Raw genomic sequence first — 17,443 nt, 5'->3', positions numbered from 1 at the left:
TTGGGGGGGGGGTCCTACCTGCCGGAAGCGCTTCAGGTGGAGGATGAGGATGTCTGGGAGGGTCCACAGGCTCATCTTCACCATGCCCTGCTGGAGCTGCTTACAGTGGGGGCAGCGCCACGCGTCGTCCGGGGCAAGCTGGAGGACACGACACATCCATTGGTCATCAACGCATCAGTCTATCAATACACCTAAAGTATAAAAGCATGGCAGGTGACTCATGGAATTGTTATGCAGACAGATGCTCTGCCCCGAACTCTTCGTGGTCGTCTCCGCGGCAACGGTCGTGTCCTCGTCACCAGCATCAGACGGTAGAGACACTGTTGAGTCTGGCTGGAGATGGAGTCCTTGGGTGTTTTACGAAGACACATAACACACACCCCCCCCCTGGACTCAACACCTTCTGGACTCCCTCCCCCTCTCCATCCCTCGTTACAGTACAGTATGCCGCGAGTCATGTGACGAGCCCGCTAGCTGCGTCCTCCCCCCGGTGTCTGAGCTGGGACACCTCGCCTCCCCGACACCCTTCCCCCCTCCCACATGTGTTTGTGATGTTTTTAAAATGTTGCTGATGTGCTGAGGTGTTTTTTTCCTAATCCCTATACTTTGCCCCCCTAAGAAGAGCCTAGTTTGGAAATTACCTTTTTTTCCCCTCGTTTTCCCTCGTTTTCCTTTTCTTATCAAAATAACAGGGGGCGCATGCGTCCCGACAGTCTCTCCGTCCTGTCTCCCCACACTTTCTTTTTATGTTTTTTGGACGGGATGTAACTGGTCATTTCGTGACACGTGCAATGACAATAAAGTCTCTATCTATCTATCTATCTATCTATCTATCTATCTATCTATCTATCTATCTATCTATCTATCTATCTATCTATCTATCTATCTATCTATCTATCTATCTATCCATCCATCAAGCTATCTTTCTATCTATAACTCAACAATAGCCTCTGGCCAGACCATCCCAATAAAAGCTGAAGCGAAGGGGGATCACAGGCTTATAAAGCAATTTCATTGGCCTTTATTCTGTTTTGTGACAAACCCCAGGCTACAATCCTCGTCTTTCCTCTCCACAATAGTGTCTTTGAATATCCCCACACCTTTGCCTGTATGTTCTCAGTCAGGTTAGCAATAGGGATTAGGTCTAGCCAAGAAATTGCGCCCAAAGGCTTACCTGGCCCTGGTAGGCTTGTGATGCATATTCATAATCTTGTACAAATATATGGACAGATAAGTCAACATTAATAATACACAGTTCTCCTTAATGCTGTAGAATGCTCAAATCACTTGAATGGGCCTTCCCAACGTTCGACCGCTTTCAAGAAAGGGGATTTTATGCCTCTGATTCACGTATTTCGTAGCACTCCACAAGGAGTCTGGTATCAACCCCAGCGTATTTGGTTGCTAAGCGACGTCAGCTGATCTGAAGCGTTCAACATCTTTGGTGAACTATTTCTCTGCTGATCAACACTAAGAATTGTAACAAATAAATTGTAAAAAGACACACTGTGTGAAGTTATTTTTTCGTTTCGGAAAGTAGCCGTGTAATAAGCGGGATAATGTATAGAACGCCGGTCATTATCAGGCCGGCATTATCACCTTCCCGAAGTGTGTTGAGACGGCGTTGGGACCGCTCAGGCATCAAGGAAAGAGGGTTCTCTTCCACCTCGACAACCTACTTATTCTGAGCAACTCAGAGGAAACTGCGAGAAAGGACACCATTACGGTGATAAACTATCTCTCTTTCATGGATTTTGCCATCAACTGGGGAAAGAGCTCCCTGCTCCCCAGACGGCAGATAGTCGACTTGGGGCTTTGCCTCGACTCAGCCACCATGACAGCGATGGTCTCGCCTCCTCGACGAGACGGCATCCTGTAGGCTCTCTCCCGCTTTCGCGTTCGCAGAAACGTGACCGCACTGGCCACAATGCGTTAGGGTTGATGGCAGCCGCCCATCCCGTGGTTCCTCTGCATCTGCTCTTAATGCGCAGACTCCGGCGCTGGTTTGCTCGCCAACGGTTTGACCCCATGCGACACAAGCTCAGGATAATCCTCTTACCCCGTTCTGTGTCACCCGACCTGGAATATTGGGAAAACCCCCCCGCCCTTCTCAGGGGTGTTCCCCTTCGGCAGAGTGACTTCCTACGTAGTGGTCTTCGCGGACGCCTCGTTGACGCATAGGGGAGGAGCGTGTCTCTCCCACAGCAAACATAAATGTGTTGGAACTCGGCGCTGTGAGGAAAGTGCTGTTGCATTTCTTTCACCTGGTACGTGGCTGCCCCGTTCTGATCAGGACAGACAGCGTGTCGGCGGCGGAGTACATAAACAGACAGCGGGGAGTGCGCTCCTCTGCTCTCCACCGAAAGGCGGTCAAGCTCTGGCTTTGGGCTCATCATTATCTCCTCAGCCTAAGAGCCCCACTTCGGGGCGGACCTCATGTCTCGCGGCGGTCACCACGAGTCGAGTTGCGGTTACATCCCGACATCAGGTGGACCTGTTCGCGTCCAGGGAGAACACACACTGCAGGTGGTGTTTCTCTCTCAACCCTCGGGATCTTCCCCCATTAGGGATGGATGCGTTGACACACACACCTTGGCCGCGGGCTCTCTTGTATGCAATTCCCCCGCTCCAGCTCATCCTTCCTCTTCTGGAACGGGTCAGACAGGAGAGATTGTCCCTCAATATAGTGGCTCCGTAGAACCGCTCAGCTCTGTGGTTTCCAGAGCTAGCGTCGCTCTCGCGGACGGCGCTGTGGCCGGTACCGTTCAGATCGGATGCACTTTCACAGGCCCACGGGACAGTGCACCACCCGCCCGATGTTTCGGGACGGCTGTTGGTTTGGCTCCTGAGAGGTTGATCATGCAGGGCAAAGGTTTGCCTGTAGCGGTTATCAACACTATCCAGAGTGCTCATGCAACTTATACTTCTTCCCTCTATGCGGTGAAGTGGGGCGCTTTCTCTAATTGGTATGACAGGAACCACGCTGTGCCATCTCTATGCAAGGTGGGAAGCGTGCTTGCATTTCTGCAGTACTTATTGGAAAAAGATTTGGCCTTCTCCACTATCAAGGTGTATGCAGCAGCTGTTTCGGCTGGCCATGCAGGCTGTGATGGTAGACTGGTCTTCAGCCACTGGACAAGAGATTCTTGCGTGGGGCTAGACGTGTTAGGCCTGTTTCGCGCATGCTGTTTTGCGCGTACACCACGCTGGGATCTCCCCACCGTGTTGAGCGGGTTGTCCAGAGACCCTTTCGAGCCTCTGTCTCAGGCCCCTTTGGATGCCCTATCCTTTAAGACGGCGCTCTTATTGGCTTTGGTTTCTGCCAAGCGGGCCGGTGAGTTGACCGCTCTGTCTGTCAGCCCGAGCTGCTTGTTGCTGAATGAGGACAGCTCCTTTGCACTACTCAGACCTAATCCTGCAATCCTCCCAAAGAACATTAACAGTTCTTTCCGGTTGAGGGATATTGTGCTTAAGGCTTTTCACCCCCCGCCTCATTCTAGTGAGGTTGAGCGGAGTTGCATCATCTGTGCCCGGTGCGGACGCTGGCTATGTACGTGAAACGCTTGGCCGCGTTCCGCTCCACACAACAGTTGTTTGTTTGCAGCGGTTTTCTCGCTGGATATGTGAGGGTGTTTGCTTAGCCTACTCTCAGCCGGGCTTAGCACCGACGTTGGGCGTTAAAGCTCAGTCGACACGGGGCCTGGCCGCCTCAACGGCTCTACTCAGAGGCATTTCGGTGGAAGACAAGGGCCCCTATTATGGCTTAAGAATATAGGTGTGTCCTTTTAAGCAGCATCGTTGGATTCGCTGGCGAGTTGGATTGGACTGCCAGTATTTCTCTCCCGCCGTTTTACAAATGAGAAACAGACTAGAGGGGTTTTCCTATTGGCGAGTTGGACTCCATAGCTCCGCTCCCGGCGGCAGCGGACCTAATGGGAACCGTATTACTCTGGATTTTCTTTTCCTTTTCATGGATTCCATGAAGCACGGATTGAGCCAGAGTTTTTACAGACTCACTTTTTCTATTGATCATCGCCATGCTAGGAGGAATAATTTTTTTATAAAGCTGTTGCGTTTTGCACATCCTCGGCTTTTTTGAGTCTGATGTGCACTGGTGACTTCGGGTTTTTTGACTGGGGTCCAGCAGGAGTACATTGATTGGGCTCCGCTCGCAGCTTCGCCCTAGCCCATAAGTCAAAGCCTAGACGGCGTAGCCTACATGAAATAGAATGATAGTTATGATATTATAACTCTACTTCTATGATTGTGGGCGTAACCGTTTAGTTTCCCACCTTCTGTACAAATGTTGAAAGAATAGCATGGAGGATGAACAGCGGTATGTCCTGCCTTATATACACAGTGCCGTGGGAAATGTGGGCGGTGCCCAAGTTGATTGGTGCATAGTTTACATTTTCAGTGAGCGCGAGCACGTGCAAGGGACAAGGCCATAAGGCAAAGCCTAAGCGGCTACGGCTACAATCATAGAACTAGAGTTATAATATAACTATCGTTCATGTGAATGCCCACGCACTATGCCTAGCAGCGTTATGGAGGATAAGAGGAACCGGACAGTCATTGAGATCCAAATTTGAATAAAGCTGTACAGCCAGCAAAAGAACAGCCCAACATTATAAAAATCAGGAAGAGCAAACTTGGGAAAGAAATTATGAAGGTATTTAATAATTGTTCAGATTAGGGCAGCCTTCGGTATACATCATCTTATCATGTCTCCAGTATTTTGAAATGCATTGTTTTTCATAAAATTGAAGAGCAATTAACAGCTGTAACTCTGCGCTGTGATGAGCTCTGACACTCACCGTAAGTCCAGCGACCGTTCTTCAATAAGTTCACATCGATCCTTCCTACAGAATCTATTGCCCCCCTTTGCTGCTGGCCTGTGCTCACACTAGACAATCTCAACTGGGCCTGAGTACTGTTGCCTCTTGTCCAAACGCCATCAAGTTGTTATACGCTTCCGCTGCTTAGTAGATCAATGGAGAACAACATAGAGAACACAATTGACACTTTACTGACTTTGTTGTTTATTTGGAGCCGTTCTACTCAGATACAGCCCTCTCTCACTGAGCGTTTTTACACTGCCAAATATGCAGTTTTATGCACGCTTTTTTCACGACACAGTCCGCGTGTTTACACTCCCCAAGGAAAATTTCCTGTTTGAGCTAGAACCCCAATTTACCCTCTCGGACCCTGCACACAATGTCGGTTTATTGGGTTTCATTCTGTTGTAAATGCGACTGATCCGAGGTTCCGGGGGGGGGGGGTTGGGGTAGAGGTGTTGCTGCAGAGGCAACGCAGCGATATGATCATGAGCAGTTCTAATTGGAGAGAAATTGAAATCCGCAAGCTCCTGATCAGATGAGAGAAGGGGATGCAATCGTATTAAAGAAAAACGTTGAAGGATGGTGCGATCTATGAGAGCGACGCAGAGGAACTGTCCTTACGAGGCTTTTGACGGGATAAAAAAGAAGTGGTCAGCAAAATAAAGAATATGTTGGCGTTTTTGCACTTGTAAATAGTTAATCGCGTTAGTAGCCTACATTCAGACGTGAACTTATTCTTGCATGCAGGTGTCTACATTCATAAAAAAATAAAAACATTCAGGAGTATGCAAATTATTCTAAAGAGGTCTAGACTCTGTGCGCAGCCCCACCTTCTCCAGTGAAGTAAGAAAGCCTGCGCCGTGACGGATTTTTTATCAAACACTCAACTTCGCTATCGCATCAACGTGAACCCACTCTTGAACCGCTTGCCGCCATGTTTATTGTTTAATGGGGTAGAAGGGTTGCATGGACTATACGTCATCCAGCTCAGGTTGCATATCCGTGCGTGTGCGCGTGTCGGCTCATTAGCATCTGTACCGTGGCCTGAGCACTAGGGATGGGCACGATTAATTGACGATTGACTAACTGATCAATTAAGAATTTCTTTGATGACGTACATTTTTCATCGATAAAACTAATGCTAAAAAATATCTTCACACGGTGTGTCTTTTTACAATTACAATTCGTAGTGTTCTTCAGCAGAGAAATAGTCCGCCAAAGATGTTGACGTTGCTTAGCAACCTGACACGCTGGGGTTGATGCCATCTCGGTTGATAAGATACCAGACTACTTGCGGAATGCTAAGAAAAGATGTGAATCAGGCAAAATAATCCACTTTCCTTGACAGCGGTCCAGTTCGTCCAATAATTGTATGCATGTTGAATGTAGCGGACTACACCACCTCTTCTATTCCGCATGAAATTCTATTCCAATCAGAGAATTGTATTCCGATTAGCCAGGTTTACATGGACACTTCTGATCCGATTAGATTTATAATCGGTAAAGATCAATACCTATCATACAATCCAAATGTACTGTATATATGGCATTTACAAAAGTGGTAAGCGTATGTCCGTATGTCTCTTGCGCATTCTTGTGTATTCTGATTGAGGCGTGTATATGATCATTTTCTATTTCGATTGAGCTGTTCTTCCACTTCTAATCAGACCAGAAGTGTCCATGTAAACGCGGGAGGATTAACGATCAATTTAATTGCATTTTGAATATAGCATCTAAATAGTTAATTTTTATGTAAAAATATTAATGATTAATCGAAAATTGATTGTTAATTCTCCAGACGATAGACTAAGACAATTTAATCGAATGTCCATCCCTACTGAGCACACCTCTCCGAAGTGTGATCAGGCCATGGAATTGAACTGTACTTGAGTATGGTTGGCGTGCTCACACTAGCCAAACGATCTAGACTTTAGGGGCGCACTAGGTGTCAAACGGACTTGGGAACCGATGGCCTAGTGTGAATGCGCCCTTAGTCACTGGACCAAGATCAATGCCATTCCTGGTTTGTAGGTATGAAGCCTTGAGGGATGTAGATCAGGGGTTCTCAAACTTTTCACCACTAAACAAATAACTCGCCATTACAGCAATCCTATTTTTTATGTTTTACTCTCAACCTCATTTGTGCCCCCCCCCCCCCCCTAAAAAGTACCTCTCGATGTCTACTCGATTTACGTGAATGACCCAATTGACCCAAAAAACGGCGATTGTCGCCGAAAAGCGGCAAGTTTGTAGGTGTGTAGATGTTACCACGGTTACTGTGCTAGTGTGAAGTGTCACCTGGTCTGATGCCTTGAGGGATCTAGTCTCACGAGGCTAGATGTTACCGTGGTAACAGTGCCGGTATGAAGTGTCAACTGGTCTGAAGCCTTCAGGGATCTAAATGGTCTCACGAGGCTAGATGTTACCGTGGTTACAGTGCTAGTGTGAAGTGTCACCTGTTCCTCTTTGGTGTACAGCTGGAAGCACTCGTCCAGAGTGCAGCTGTGTTGCTGTAGATGTTGCTGCTGCTGGCTCCTCACACTCTCTGCATCCTTCACTACCTCCTCCTGGATACTGCCAAACAGACTGACGCGCATACACACACACACACACACACACACACACAAACAAAGACACACACACAACCATAACAGAGTTACATTGTGTAATCATCATATAAACATAAGCTCTGGATCTCAGTCCCTCAAGTTTGCAGTTGCATGCTGAGGCCCCACTCTCACTTATTTATTCATTTGATGTGCATAGTTTAAATTCAGTTTGTGTGTGTGTGTCTGTGTGTGTGCGGTTTGCATGTTTATGAGTGTGTGTGTGTTGCTCACCAGTCCTTGACCTTGTGCTCCCACTCAATGACCAGCTTGACATGAGGGGTCCCCCCGGTCCCACACAGCTTCAGCCCCCTATGCCCCAACCAAACACACACATGGCCGCACGCAAACACGTAAGCACACACACACACACACACACACACACACACACACACACACACACACACACACACACACACACACACACACACACACACACACACACACAGTAATTAACTCCCGTGTGTGTGCCGCCAAAGGAAAAAAAAACATTGTACCGTGGACCTCCGGGTGTGAGGTCAAGTGAGGTCTAAATCACGAAACTCAGGGTTCCACCTTTCAAAGTAATGTACAGTCAGATTAAAACTAACAAATGTAAAAGGATTTAATTGAAAGCTAGAGGGAGTCGACTTTTCTCTTTATATTTATTTATATTGTTTAAATTAATATTGATAAAAATATATATATTTTTTATTATTATTATTTTTTTATAACTTACATAATTATGTATGTCATTGCGGGCCGCCAGGAATGATTCCACGGGCCGCCATTGGCCCGCGTGCCGCACTTTGAGAACCAATGGTCTAGTCGGTTGTATACTCAACTAGGGGGGATAAGTCTGCTGGGTAGTTGACTAAACTAGGGGGGATAAGTCTAGTGGGTAGTATACTCAACTAGGGGAGATAAGTCTACAAAATCATGAAGACCTGTTCATCTTATGTCGCCTCTGTGAAAGGAGTCTATTGTTGAATCCGATTTCCTCTTCTTCTCTTTTCATTCACTCCCTGTCCATGGCTGAACAGGGATGTCAGCCTTCATAACGATATGACATCAGCCTTGTATTGAATGAAGGAACGATATCCCCATTCTACAGTTGTGTATAAACTAAAGAAAACAAGCAGGGAAGTGATTGCCATCACAGTGGTCATTGTATGCCTGAGTGATAACACGTCCTCCATGGATATCAATCACCCTGCCCTGCCAGGTTTAACCACCTATACAATTAAGCTTGTACAAGGGTACAAGCTAGTGTGTGAATTCATGCATGTGCACATGTGTGTGTATACTTAAGCAATAGATCACGCCAGGCTGTGGTATGTGCTCATTATACCACTGTTAAGGGGCGTTGTCCGGCCCCGACGCGCAGCGGAGGGCCGGCGACCCCCTTCACAGTGGTATAATGAGCACATGCCACTGACTGAAGTGATCTATTGCTTTTATACAACGGTTACTATTATGGCGAAACGAAAGTCATAGACACACTACATTTAAAAAGAAACCAAGAAAGTCAAAATAGCCGTTTAATTAAAGAATACAAAAAAGTAGTCCCTCCTGGCTGCCGCTATGCATCGACGGTCGCTATGCAACACACTTTAGCGTCCCTCCGAGAGAAGGCTCCGATAGAGCGGTTCGCCGGCAATTTATCCTATGGAGCAGTTCACTCGCCGTGTGCCTAAGCTTTCGTTAGTCTCTCCGTCGCCTTGCTCACTCCCGAAGTAACAACATTTACACGCTCTCCATCATCCAACATATGTTTTACTTTATAACTGTTTCTACTTCCAGGCGCGGAGTGATATGCAAACTTTCACAAAATGATCGGGCGTCATAGCATATCAGATCGCTGGATTTAGGTCCCCCGTTGTATAATTTCTCTCATACGTTATCATCATCCAAATACCGATTACATGAGGTAACGCAGATCCGTGCTAAAGTGCAGTAGTCAGTCGTCAAATGTTTCCCTCTTTCTAAAACTTTTCGTTGCATAATGATGTGCTCCAAGTGTGCCAATGTTTTGTTTACTGATGTGAATACCTGTCCACCGCAGGGTGCTGGAGGGGCCGTCCGTCTTGTGGAGAGAGGTAGCTGTAGGCTGCAGATCCACCCACCACTCGGATCTTAAACAGCACGCCGCTGTTCTGTAGGGGCACACAACACACATCCGACACGCTTGTAAGCTCACATATACATATATGGGTCACCCCATTTTTATGCAGATGATAAAATTTTTTAATTTTGAGCAGCAACCCTGAAATTTGCTCATGCAAACCCACAATCTGCTTTAACACGGTTCAGGTAGAGTTAGCCCTGCTTTAATAACATTTAACTATGGCGAACACCGAGCTGACAGTTTGTTGGGCTTTAGCCTAAATGAGCGCTGTCATTCCAAACTTCTTATTGATGCTCGGGTGTTGTTTGTGTGTTCATAACAACTTTCTTGCCCATCTTATGCTAGAAAGAAGCTTTGTACATGAGTCTGCAGCCTTCACCTCACTATATGTATTGGACTCTGGTTAACACAGGAATGCAGCCTTTATCTCACCATTTGAAAAAGAAGTATGAAAAAGTTCAGCACTTTTTTGACATGATGGTTTCTATTGAACCTTTTTCAATTTATTTTTTTATTACGATTAAGCTTTTACCACCCTTTCTTTTTACAATTGAAGTCAATAGGCGGACGGTGAAGGGTCGGCCCATTCTCTGAGGCTTCAACTCTACTAACCTTGTCAATTTTCAACCATTGACCTTTGTTCAAACCTTTTGACATATCAACAGATTTCAATAATATGAAAACAGAATCTTTTTTTCTGAATCACATTTTAAGTTTCATACCAGCTTTGTATATTTTCAGTTGTCACATTGAGACCAACTGTTGGTTAAGGCCGTTCTAGCAATGTTGCCAGATTGGGCAGATCACCATCATTCCAAATCACATTAGGATTGATACATACAATTTGGGCTAGTTTTAAAAAAAACTGGCTGGATATTATAATTATTTTTACAAACATCAATCAATACCGATAGACGTGAGGTTGACGTTTCGATTTGACCAAACAATGTTAGTATTAAGGGGTGGGAGATGGGCACCTTTCCAATAGTAATTAGGGAGAGAGAGGGCCAGCAGACATGTCATCCAAACCTCTGCGCCATTGGATTCATGTTGTATTAGTGGAGTTTGCGTTGACTGGACATACAGTAGTTCTACCGTTCATGTTCTTTATGTTCTTGTAAGAATATTTTAAGTTCAAGTTCTACATAAATGTAAGATCATTTTAAGCACGATTATTTTGAGGGTTGTTTTATTTAAACCCACCAAACATGCATTTTCTGTGGCTGCGTCCCCCCACACCGTCCGCCGCGTGTGCGCATAACGTAGAAGTTATTAAGTCAATGAGGGCGCATTCAGGTGTTTATTGTGCTCACCATTGGTCTTTTACATGCCTATTTTGTGTGTTGCGTATAAATGTCATCTCATTGACTGTCAGTGTGTTCTTTACACAGACATTTTCAGGTTTGTGTGTGAGAGATAGCAGAGAGGTTCCTTGTATACCACATAACGTCTTTGTTAATAACACACACACACACACACACACACACACACACACACACACACACACACACACACACACACGCGCGCGCTGATGCCAGTTGCGGAGCCCCGCTAACCAGCCCTGATGCCGGTGATGGAGCCCCGCTAACCAGCCCTGATGCCGGTGATGGAGCCCCGCTAACCAGCGGTGTTGCAAGTGACGGAGCCCCGCTAACCAGCGGTGTTGCAAGTGACGGAGCCCCGCTAACCAGCGGTGTTGCAACTGACGGAGCCCCGCTAACCAGCGGTGTTGCAAGTGACGGAGCCCCGCTAACCAGCGGTGTTGCAAGTGATGGAGCACCGCTAATCATGGTTGAGGGAGACGGTGGGATAGCCCGTTACCGCGGGGCCTCTGAGCAAAGCACATCTGGCTGTTCTTCTGCCAGCCATGGAAAAGAGGCAGAAAAGGACGAGAACAGGTGCGTGTCTACTGGGCGAAAATGGGACCAGAATTGGGCCAGAACAAACAATCTGCCTCAGAACGTCATTACAAACATCAGAGAAGATTCTTCTCAAGGGCACACTTCCTGCTCTGCAACGGGTAGTATCTGCCCAGAGAGTGGCTGTGCTATTCACCGTATTGCCGAACACGAAAGTTGTTAAATGCACAGGAAAGCAATGATTGTATAAATTACTTCTACAAGAGTTCTACAGAGGGTGTAGGGAGGTATTTGGCAGAGTGGGGACTTGCTTTTAGGGGTGATAGCCATCAATGGGAATTATTTGGGTAGCATGGAGCTCATCAGTGAGTTTGATCCTTTTTTAAAAGCTCAGAGAAGGGTCCTGATTGCCTATTTTATTTGATACATACAGACATCACTGAATCAGTTACCAACAATGTTTGCCAGAAACATACCGACCATATCCCACAGAAGCTTCCAAGGGTATTATAATTATGCTTCTGAACTGTGCCTTTTAATTAAAATGTGCATTGACCACTAACACTCAAGAAACTGTCGGAAGAAATGATAAGGGTGTGCTTTCACCGCAGGACATCCCCTAGTATGGTGCTAAAGGTGTTGTGTGTGCAGCTATCAATCATGCCTGCTCCAATTCACATCCACCAATTTCCAATTGACTTAATATCAACACGACTACTCGATGTAGGTAGTGATGTATTTTAATTTGACTTAAAATGTAGGGGTAGGTTTCTTTCTCCTCCTGTTTAGACAATGGGTTGTGTTTGAAGTTGACATATTATACCACCAGGTGTGAGTGTGATTAGCTGTTACAAGCTGTTTTGAAAATGTGACTCTTCTGACATCACAACTGGGCCTGTGTAAACGGATATGTAGTCCATTGAAAACCTGAATTAACTTGAATAATCAGTGAGGCTGATGAAAGCTTTGTTTGCGAAGTCTCGCATGAGAAGCACTTTTGCAGTTTCAAACACAAACAATGGCTCCCCGGAGTGACAAATCACTTCACTATCCAGTGCTAAACAATTTAAAAAAGACCCATAACTACTAGCATAATAACTGTCATTCCGATGCTCCTATGCTTCCATGTAGTGGGGGCAGTCCTCGTGGTGTGTCGTCACGATGTACAACCCCTAAATGGAAATCAATGCTGCCTTTGCAGCTACCAATAGTGACACCAGCCGACACCCGACACCTCACCTTTAAAATTGTTTACAAGTGAACCAGTCTGTGTTATATCTGCAAGCTATTTTTACGAACAAGGGTTAAGGCCTTTTTATGGTCCCATGTTCCCGCAACGCAATGACCACGCAGACGCTTCGACGTAGTCATGAACACTTATGGTCCTGCGTCGGGTTTTAGTAAGCGGACCAATCACAGCCCTTGCTGCTGCGTTGCCTCGACGGATGGTTCAAATTTTTGGGAGCCGCACGTCCGGCCCTTGCGGTGGACGCAAGGAGGGTCCGCAAGGATGTAAGTGGTCCATAACCCCCTTGCGTTGCGGGAAGGTGGAACCATAAAGAGCCGTCACTACAACCACGTTTCATACATCATTCAAACAAATGCTGCACAATCAAAAGCATAGCAGAGGCAAAGCATTCAACACACACTTAAATATTTGTACTGCAATATGGCATAAACATTTGAAGACATGTGCGATATGAAACCACATTTTTGACTGCTTGTATGGGGATTCCTTTTAGCTCGCTCTAAAATTATCTCAGGCAGCAGTCATGTAATGCAAGTCAACAGCCACTAGGGGGAGTCATAATACAATATTACAAAGCTACCAAGCTCAGCAGATGTCGACAAAAACGTTCTGCCACAAACACTGGAACCACACATCTGTGGTAAACAGCGATACAGACACACTACTGTGGACTGTTGCAGTGAACTTTTTTTCCTTGAAAACTCCAACTAACGGGCTCTGTTGTCTTTCAGATATTGAACATGACACACACACCACAGATCCTAGCTTAACAAAGTTAAAGGTCCCATGACATGAAAATCTCACTTTGGGAGGTTTTCTAACATAAATATGAGTTCCCCTAGCCTGCCTATGGTCCCCCAGTGGCTAAAACTTGCGTTTGGTGTAAAACTAGCTCTAGCTGTTCTGCTCGCCTTCGAAAAAACGGAGGCTCAAGCGCGCTGATTTGGAATTCTGTGCTCATGACGTCATCAGGAATCTCAGCTCCTCCCCTTACTCTGCCTGGCCCGCCCAGAGACGTTGGCCCGCCAATGAGACTCGACCGGGCGAGCGCCACATGTGTGTGTGTGTGTGTGTGTGTGTGTGAATACACGCACTGTAACGCAAGTGTTTCTTGTCGGTTCTTTGACGTGTCAGTCGACTTCAGGTTGATGTGAAAGTGGAAGAACCAGAGACGTCGCAGAACCCGACAAAGTCGTTTGTGATTCATAATATCGTCTGGAGGCGCACACAATATGTTATATGATATAGATATCTATGTATTATTTGATATTATTTAGATATAGAGCTCCAGGACTGTAACGCAAGTGTTGTACACTTCCTTGTTATTTGGATAACCGTTCTGCTGTTGGTGTGATGGCGCATATCACGTCGGACTCTCGTCTCTGGTATTTCTACAACGAGACTCGTATTGGGGGTTATCTCAGGCAAGGTTGAGAATGAATTGGGGGGGAAGGAACTTTGGCTTTGACTCCCTCAAGACCATGAACCACGACAAGGAGGAGAAAGGGATCTTTGCCGGGCAGCGCTTATGCACCTCCGCCTCCGGCGGTGGTCCCTCAGCGGGGCTCAAGCGGGAGACATTCGCCGCCAACAATCCCTTTCTCCTCCATGTCGTGGTTCATGTTCTTGAGGGAGTCAAAGCCAAAGTTCCTTCCCCCCAATTCATTCATTCGTGTTATGCGCCATCACACCAACAGCAGAACGGTTATCCAAATAACAAGGAAGTGTACAACACTTGCGTTACAGTCCTGGAGCTCTATATCTAAATAATATCATATAATACATAGATATCTATATCATATAACATATTGTGTGCGCCTCCAGACGATATTATGAATCACAAACGACTTTGTCGGGTTCTGCGACGTCTCTGGTTCTTCCACTTTCACATCAACCTGAAGTCGACTGAACCGCGCGCTGCCGGCTGCCCGCTGCCGGGCGATGGTGCCTCGCGGCAACCGGCGGCATGTCGCAGTTCATGTACTTCAGCGAGTCAAACCAAAGTTCCTTTCCCCCAATTCCTTCTCAACCATGGCTCAGATAACCCCCACGACAGTCTCGTTGTGGAAATACAAGACACGTCAAAGAACCGACAAGAAACACTTGCGTTACAGTGTGTGTATTCACATTGATGTGGACGTTGTAGAACCAGGAACGTCGGAGAACCCAACGCGGTCGTTTGAGATTCATAATATCGGCATTCGGCTCACACAGCTTTTGGCCGTGATAATATATATTATATGATCTAGATATCTGTGTAGGCTATATGATAATATTTAGATATAGAGCTCCAGGACTCCCGTGTGTTCTAGAATATTTACAGAACACGGCTAAATGGTGTGCGCCTCGCCATTGCGATACATCCACTGTAAACAGAGCGCATGGTGGCTGCAAGCTGCTCAGGGCCACACCCCCACCCTCCTCCTTGACACGCCCACCGAAACAGCGCATTTGGGGGAAGCTCAATGTGCGACTGGCTCGGAGTGGCTGTAACTCTGCACCACGGCTGAATTTAGGGAACGTCTTTGAATACTGTGTTAGTTTCCCACTAATACCTATATTAAAGAATACATAAAATAGCATGTCATGGGACCTTTAAGACAAATGAAACGATTTGGCGAAAGGTCAAACTCTCCAACCGTCCCAACAGGGACACTGCATCGCACACGCTCCTGTCCTGAAGGCCTCAGATCAGAGGAAAGGGGAGGGAAATCCGTCTGTTTGCTCTTGTTAGGGTCTGGGCAGCCATGGCCTGTCACTATTGCCACCATGAAACCATTACTAGGAGCTAGCAGGGACCATTTAACAAGGAATGGCCTTCACACACAATGAGGTCATTCTTTTGAGTCATCTGTTTGCACAGTAGTCGTAGTAGGCTAGTTATACAGAAAGTCTGGGTAAGAAAGACTACATCCTGAAGAGTTCTGCTTCACTTACACGTGGAGACGAATCACATGAGAGTAGTCGATTTACGAACATTAACATACCATTATTTATTTTGAGGAATAAAAAGGAAAAGTTCAAAACAACGTCCGCCATGTGCCTATATAGTGCAAGCTGAACGAATTGTGTATTTTATTCTATCATTGCTTTCTATTATCATCGCTAGACATGCTTTTGATGCAAAGAGGTGCTATGCAAAAAGAAGAAACAAGTGATGCATTGTATCCGGATACATTTTTTGTTTGATCTGAAAGATTGTATTCAGTGAGTGAAGACTTCTCGAGAGTGAAGCAATCTCGCATTGCAAGATAAAAGTAGAATGATGCTGAAGACAAAAGATTTTAATACATTTGAATTACAATTGCTTTTCCCCATCTAAAAGGCTAGAACAGCAGATGGAGCAGCCAGCCTTAGTTATTGGTTTAAAGTGACTCAGTCAATGACTCTCTGGAGAGCTGCTCAGAGCTTCTGCCTGGTTGGCTGTTTACTTTGTGTGTGCTGGGAAATGGGTTTAGCTCGTGTGTTTCTACAAGTGAGTGTCTTTGCCTACGTGTGTATGTGTTTGTTTGTCTACCTGTGTATTTGTGTGTCTTCACGTGTGTCTATGTGTGTGTTTGCATGTTTAGATGTGTATATGTGTGTGTTCGTGCAAGCAGGCTCTGCCATAGCATGGGACCTGTGTGTGTGTGTGTGCGCGCGTGCGTGCGTGCGTGCGTGCGTGTGTGTGTGTGTGTGTGTGTGTGTGTGTGTGTGTGTGTGTGTGTGTGTGTGTGTGTGTGTGTGTCTGTCTTGTCTATCCCTGTCCTAGGCTCTGCCTTAGCCTGGGACTTGTGTGCATGTGTGTCTGTGTGTGCCTGCATGTTTATCTATGTATATGTGTGTGTGAGTATAGGCAGACTCTATCTTAGCCATGGACCTGTGTGTTTGTGTGTGTTTACGTGTGCCTGCATGTTGATCTGTGCATATGAGTATGTGTGCGTGCAGGCAGGCTCTACCTTAGCCTGGGACCTGTGTGTGTGTGTGTGTGTGTATGTCTTCCTTAGCCTAGGACCTGTATGTGTGTGTGTGTGTCTACCTTAGCCTAGGGCCTGTGTGTGTGTGTGTGTGTGTGTGTGTGTGTGTGTGTGTGTGTGTGTGTGTGTGTGTGTGTGTGTGTGTGTGTGTGTGTGTGTGTGTGTGTGTGTGTGTGTGTACCTTAGCCTAGGACCTGTGTGTGTGTATGTCTTTCTTAGCCTAGGACCTGTGTGTGTGTGTGCGTGTGCGTGTGCGTGTGTGTGTGTGTGTGTGTGCGTGCGTGTGTGTACCTTAGCCTGGCACCTGTGTGTGTGTGTGTGTGTGTGTGTGTGTGTGTGTGTGTGTCTACCTTAGCCTGGGATCCATTCAGCATCAGGTAGTAGAGCTTGCTTAGGATGCTCTGGTGCAGATGCTCCCAGGAAATGTCCCGGTCCTCGCGCATCAGAAAGGGCGGTCCAAACCTGCACACACACACACACACACACACACACACACACACACACACACACACACACACACACACACACACACACACACACACACACACACACACACACACACACACAGAATAAATTAAGAGGGGATAAAGAAAGACTGGAATTAGAACATGATAACCATAAGATGATCAAGGAATTCCTGAAATTCTGATTAAACCTGCACGTTGAGACTTTTTTAATGCAGGCAATTTCTAGCCTGGCTATTGCCAGACCAAACTCAATCATATATTGCTCGTTGGTTGGAAGCTGCTGTCAATTTCTTCATCTCAAGAGGCATTATTATCGGGCCTAGTTCAACTGACTCTGTACGCAATTTGCTGCTTGCCG

At 46.3% G+C, this 17,443-nt stretch overlaps 1 protein-coding gene across 2 annotated transcripts in view; it reads right to left on the bottom strand.

Moving 5' to 3' along the window:
• Positions 1-17,443, bottom strand: part of usp43a (ubiquitin specific peptidase 43a) — a 105,925-nt gene that overhangs the window by 18,809 nt on the left and 69,673 nt on the right. For both annotated transcript variants that reach the window (XM_056585693.1, XM_056585694.1), the window contains exons 8-12: positions 16,969-17,080; positions 9,479-9,582; positions 7,682-7,759; positions 7,298-7,427; positions 19-138 (exon numbers count right to left, since the gene is read on the bottom strand). In XM_056585693.1, the coding sequence (XP_056441668.1) occupies positions 19-138; positions 7,298-7,427; positions 7,682-7,759; positions 9,479-9,582; positions 16,969-17,080 (544 nt within the window). The remainder of the gene's footprint in view (positions 1-18; positions 139-7,297; positions 7,428-7,681; positions 7,760-9,478; positions 9,583-16,968; positions 17,081-17,443) is intronic.

The sequence above is a fragment of the Gadus chalcogrammus genome, chromosome 3 (genome assembly GCF_026213295.1).
Source record: "Gadus chalcogrammus isolate NIFS_2021 chromosome 3, NIFS_Gcha_1.0, whole genome shotgun sequence".
NCBI lineage: Eukaryota > Metazoa > Chordata > Actinopteri > Gadiformes > Gadidae > Gadus > Gadus chalcogrammus.
Note: the sequence above shows the minus strand (reverse complement) of the source record. Positions and strands in the feature narration are given on the sequence as shown.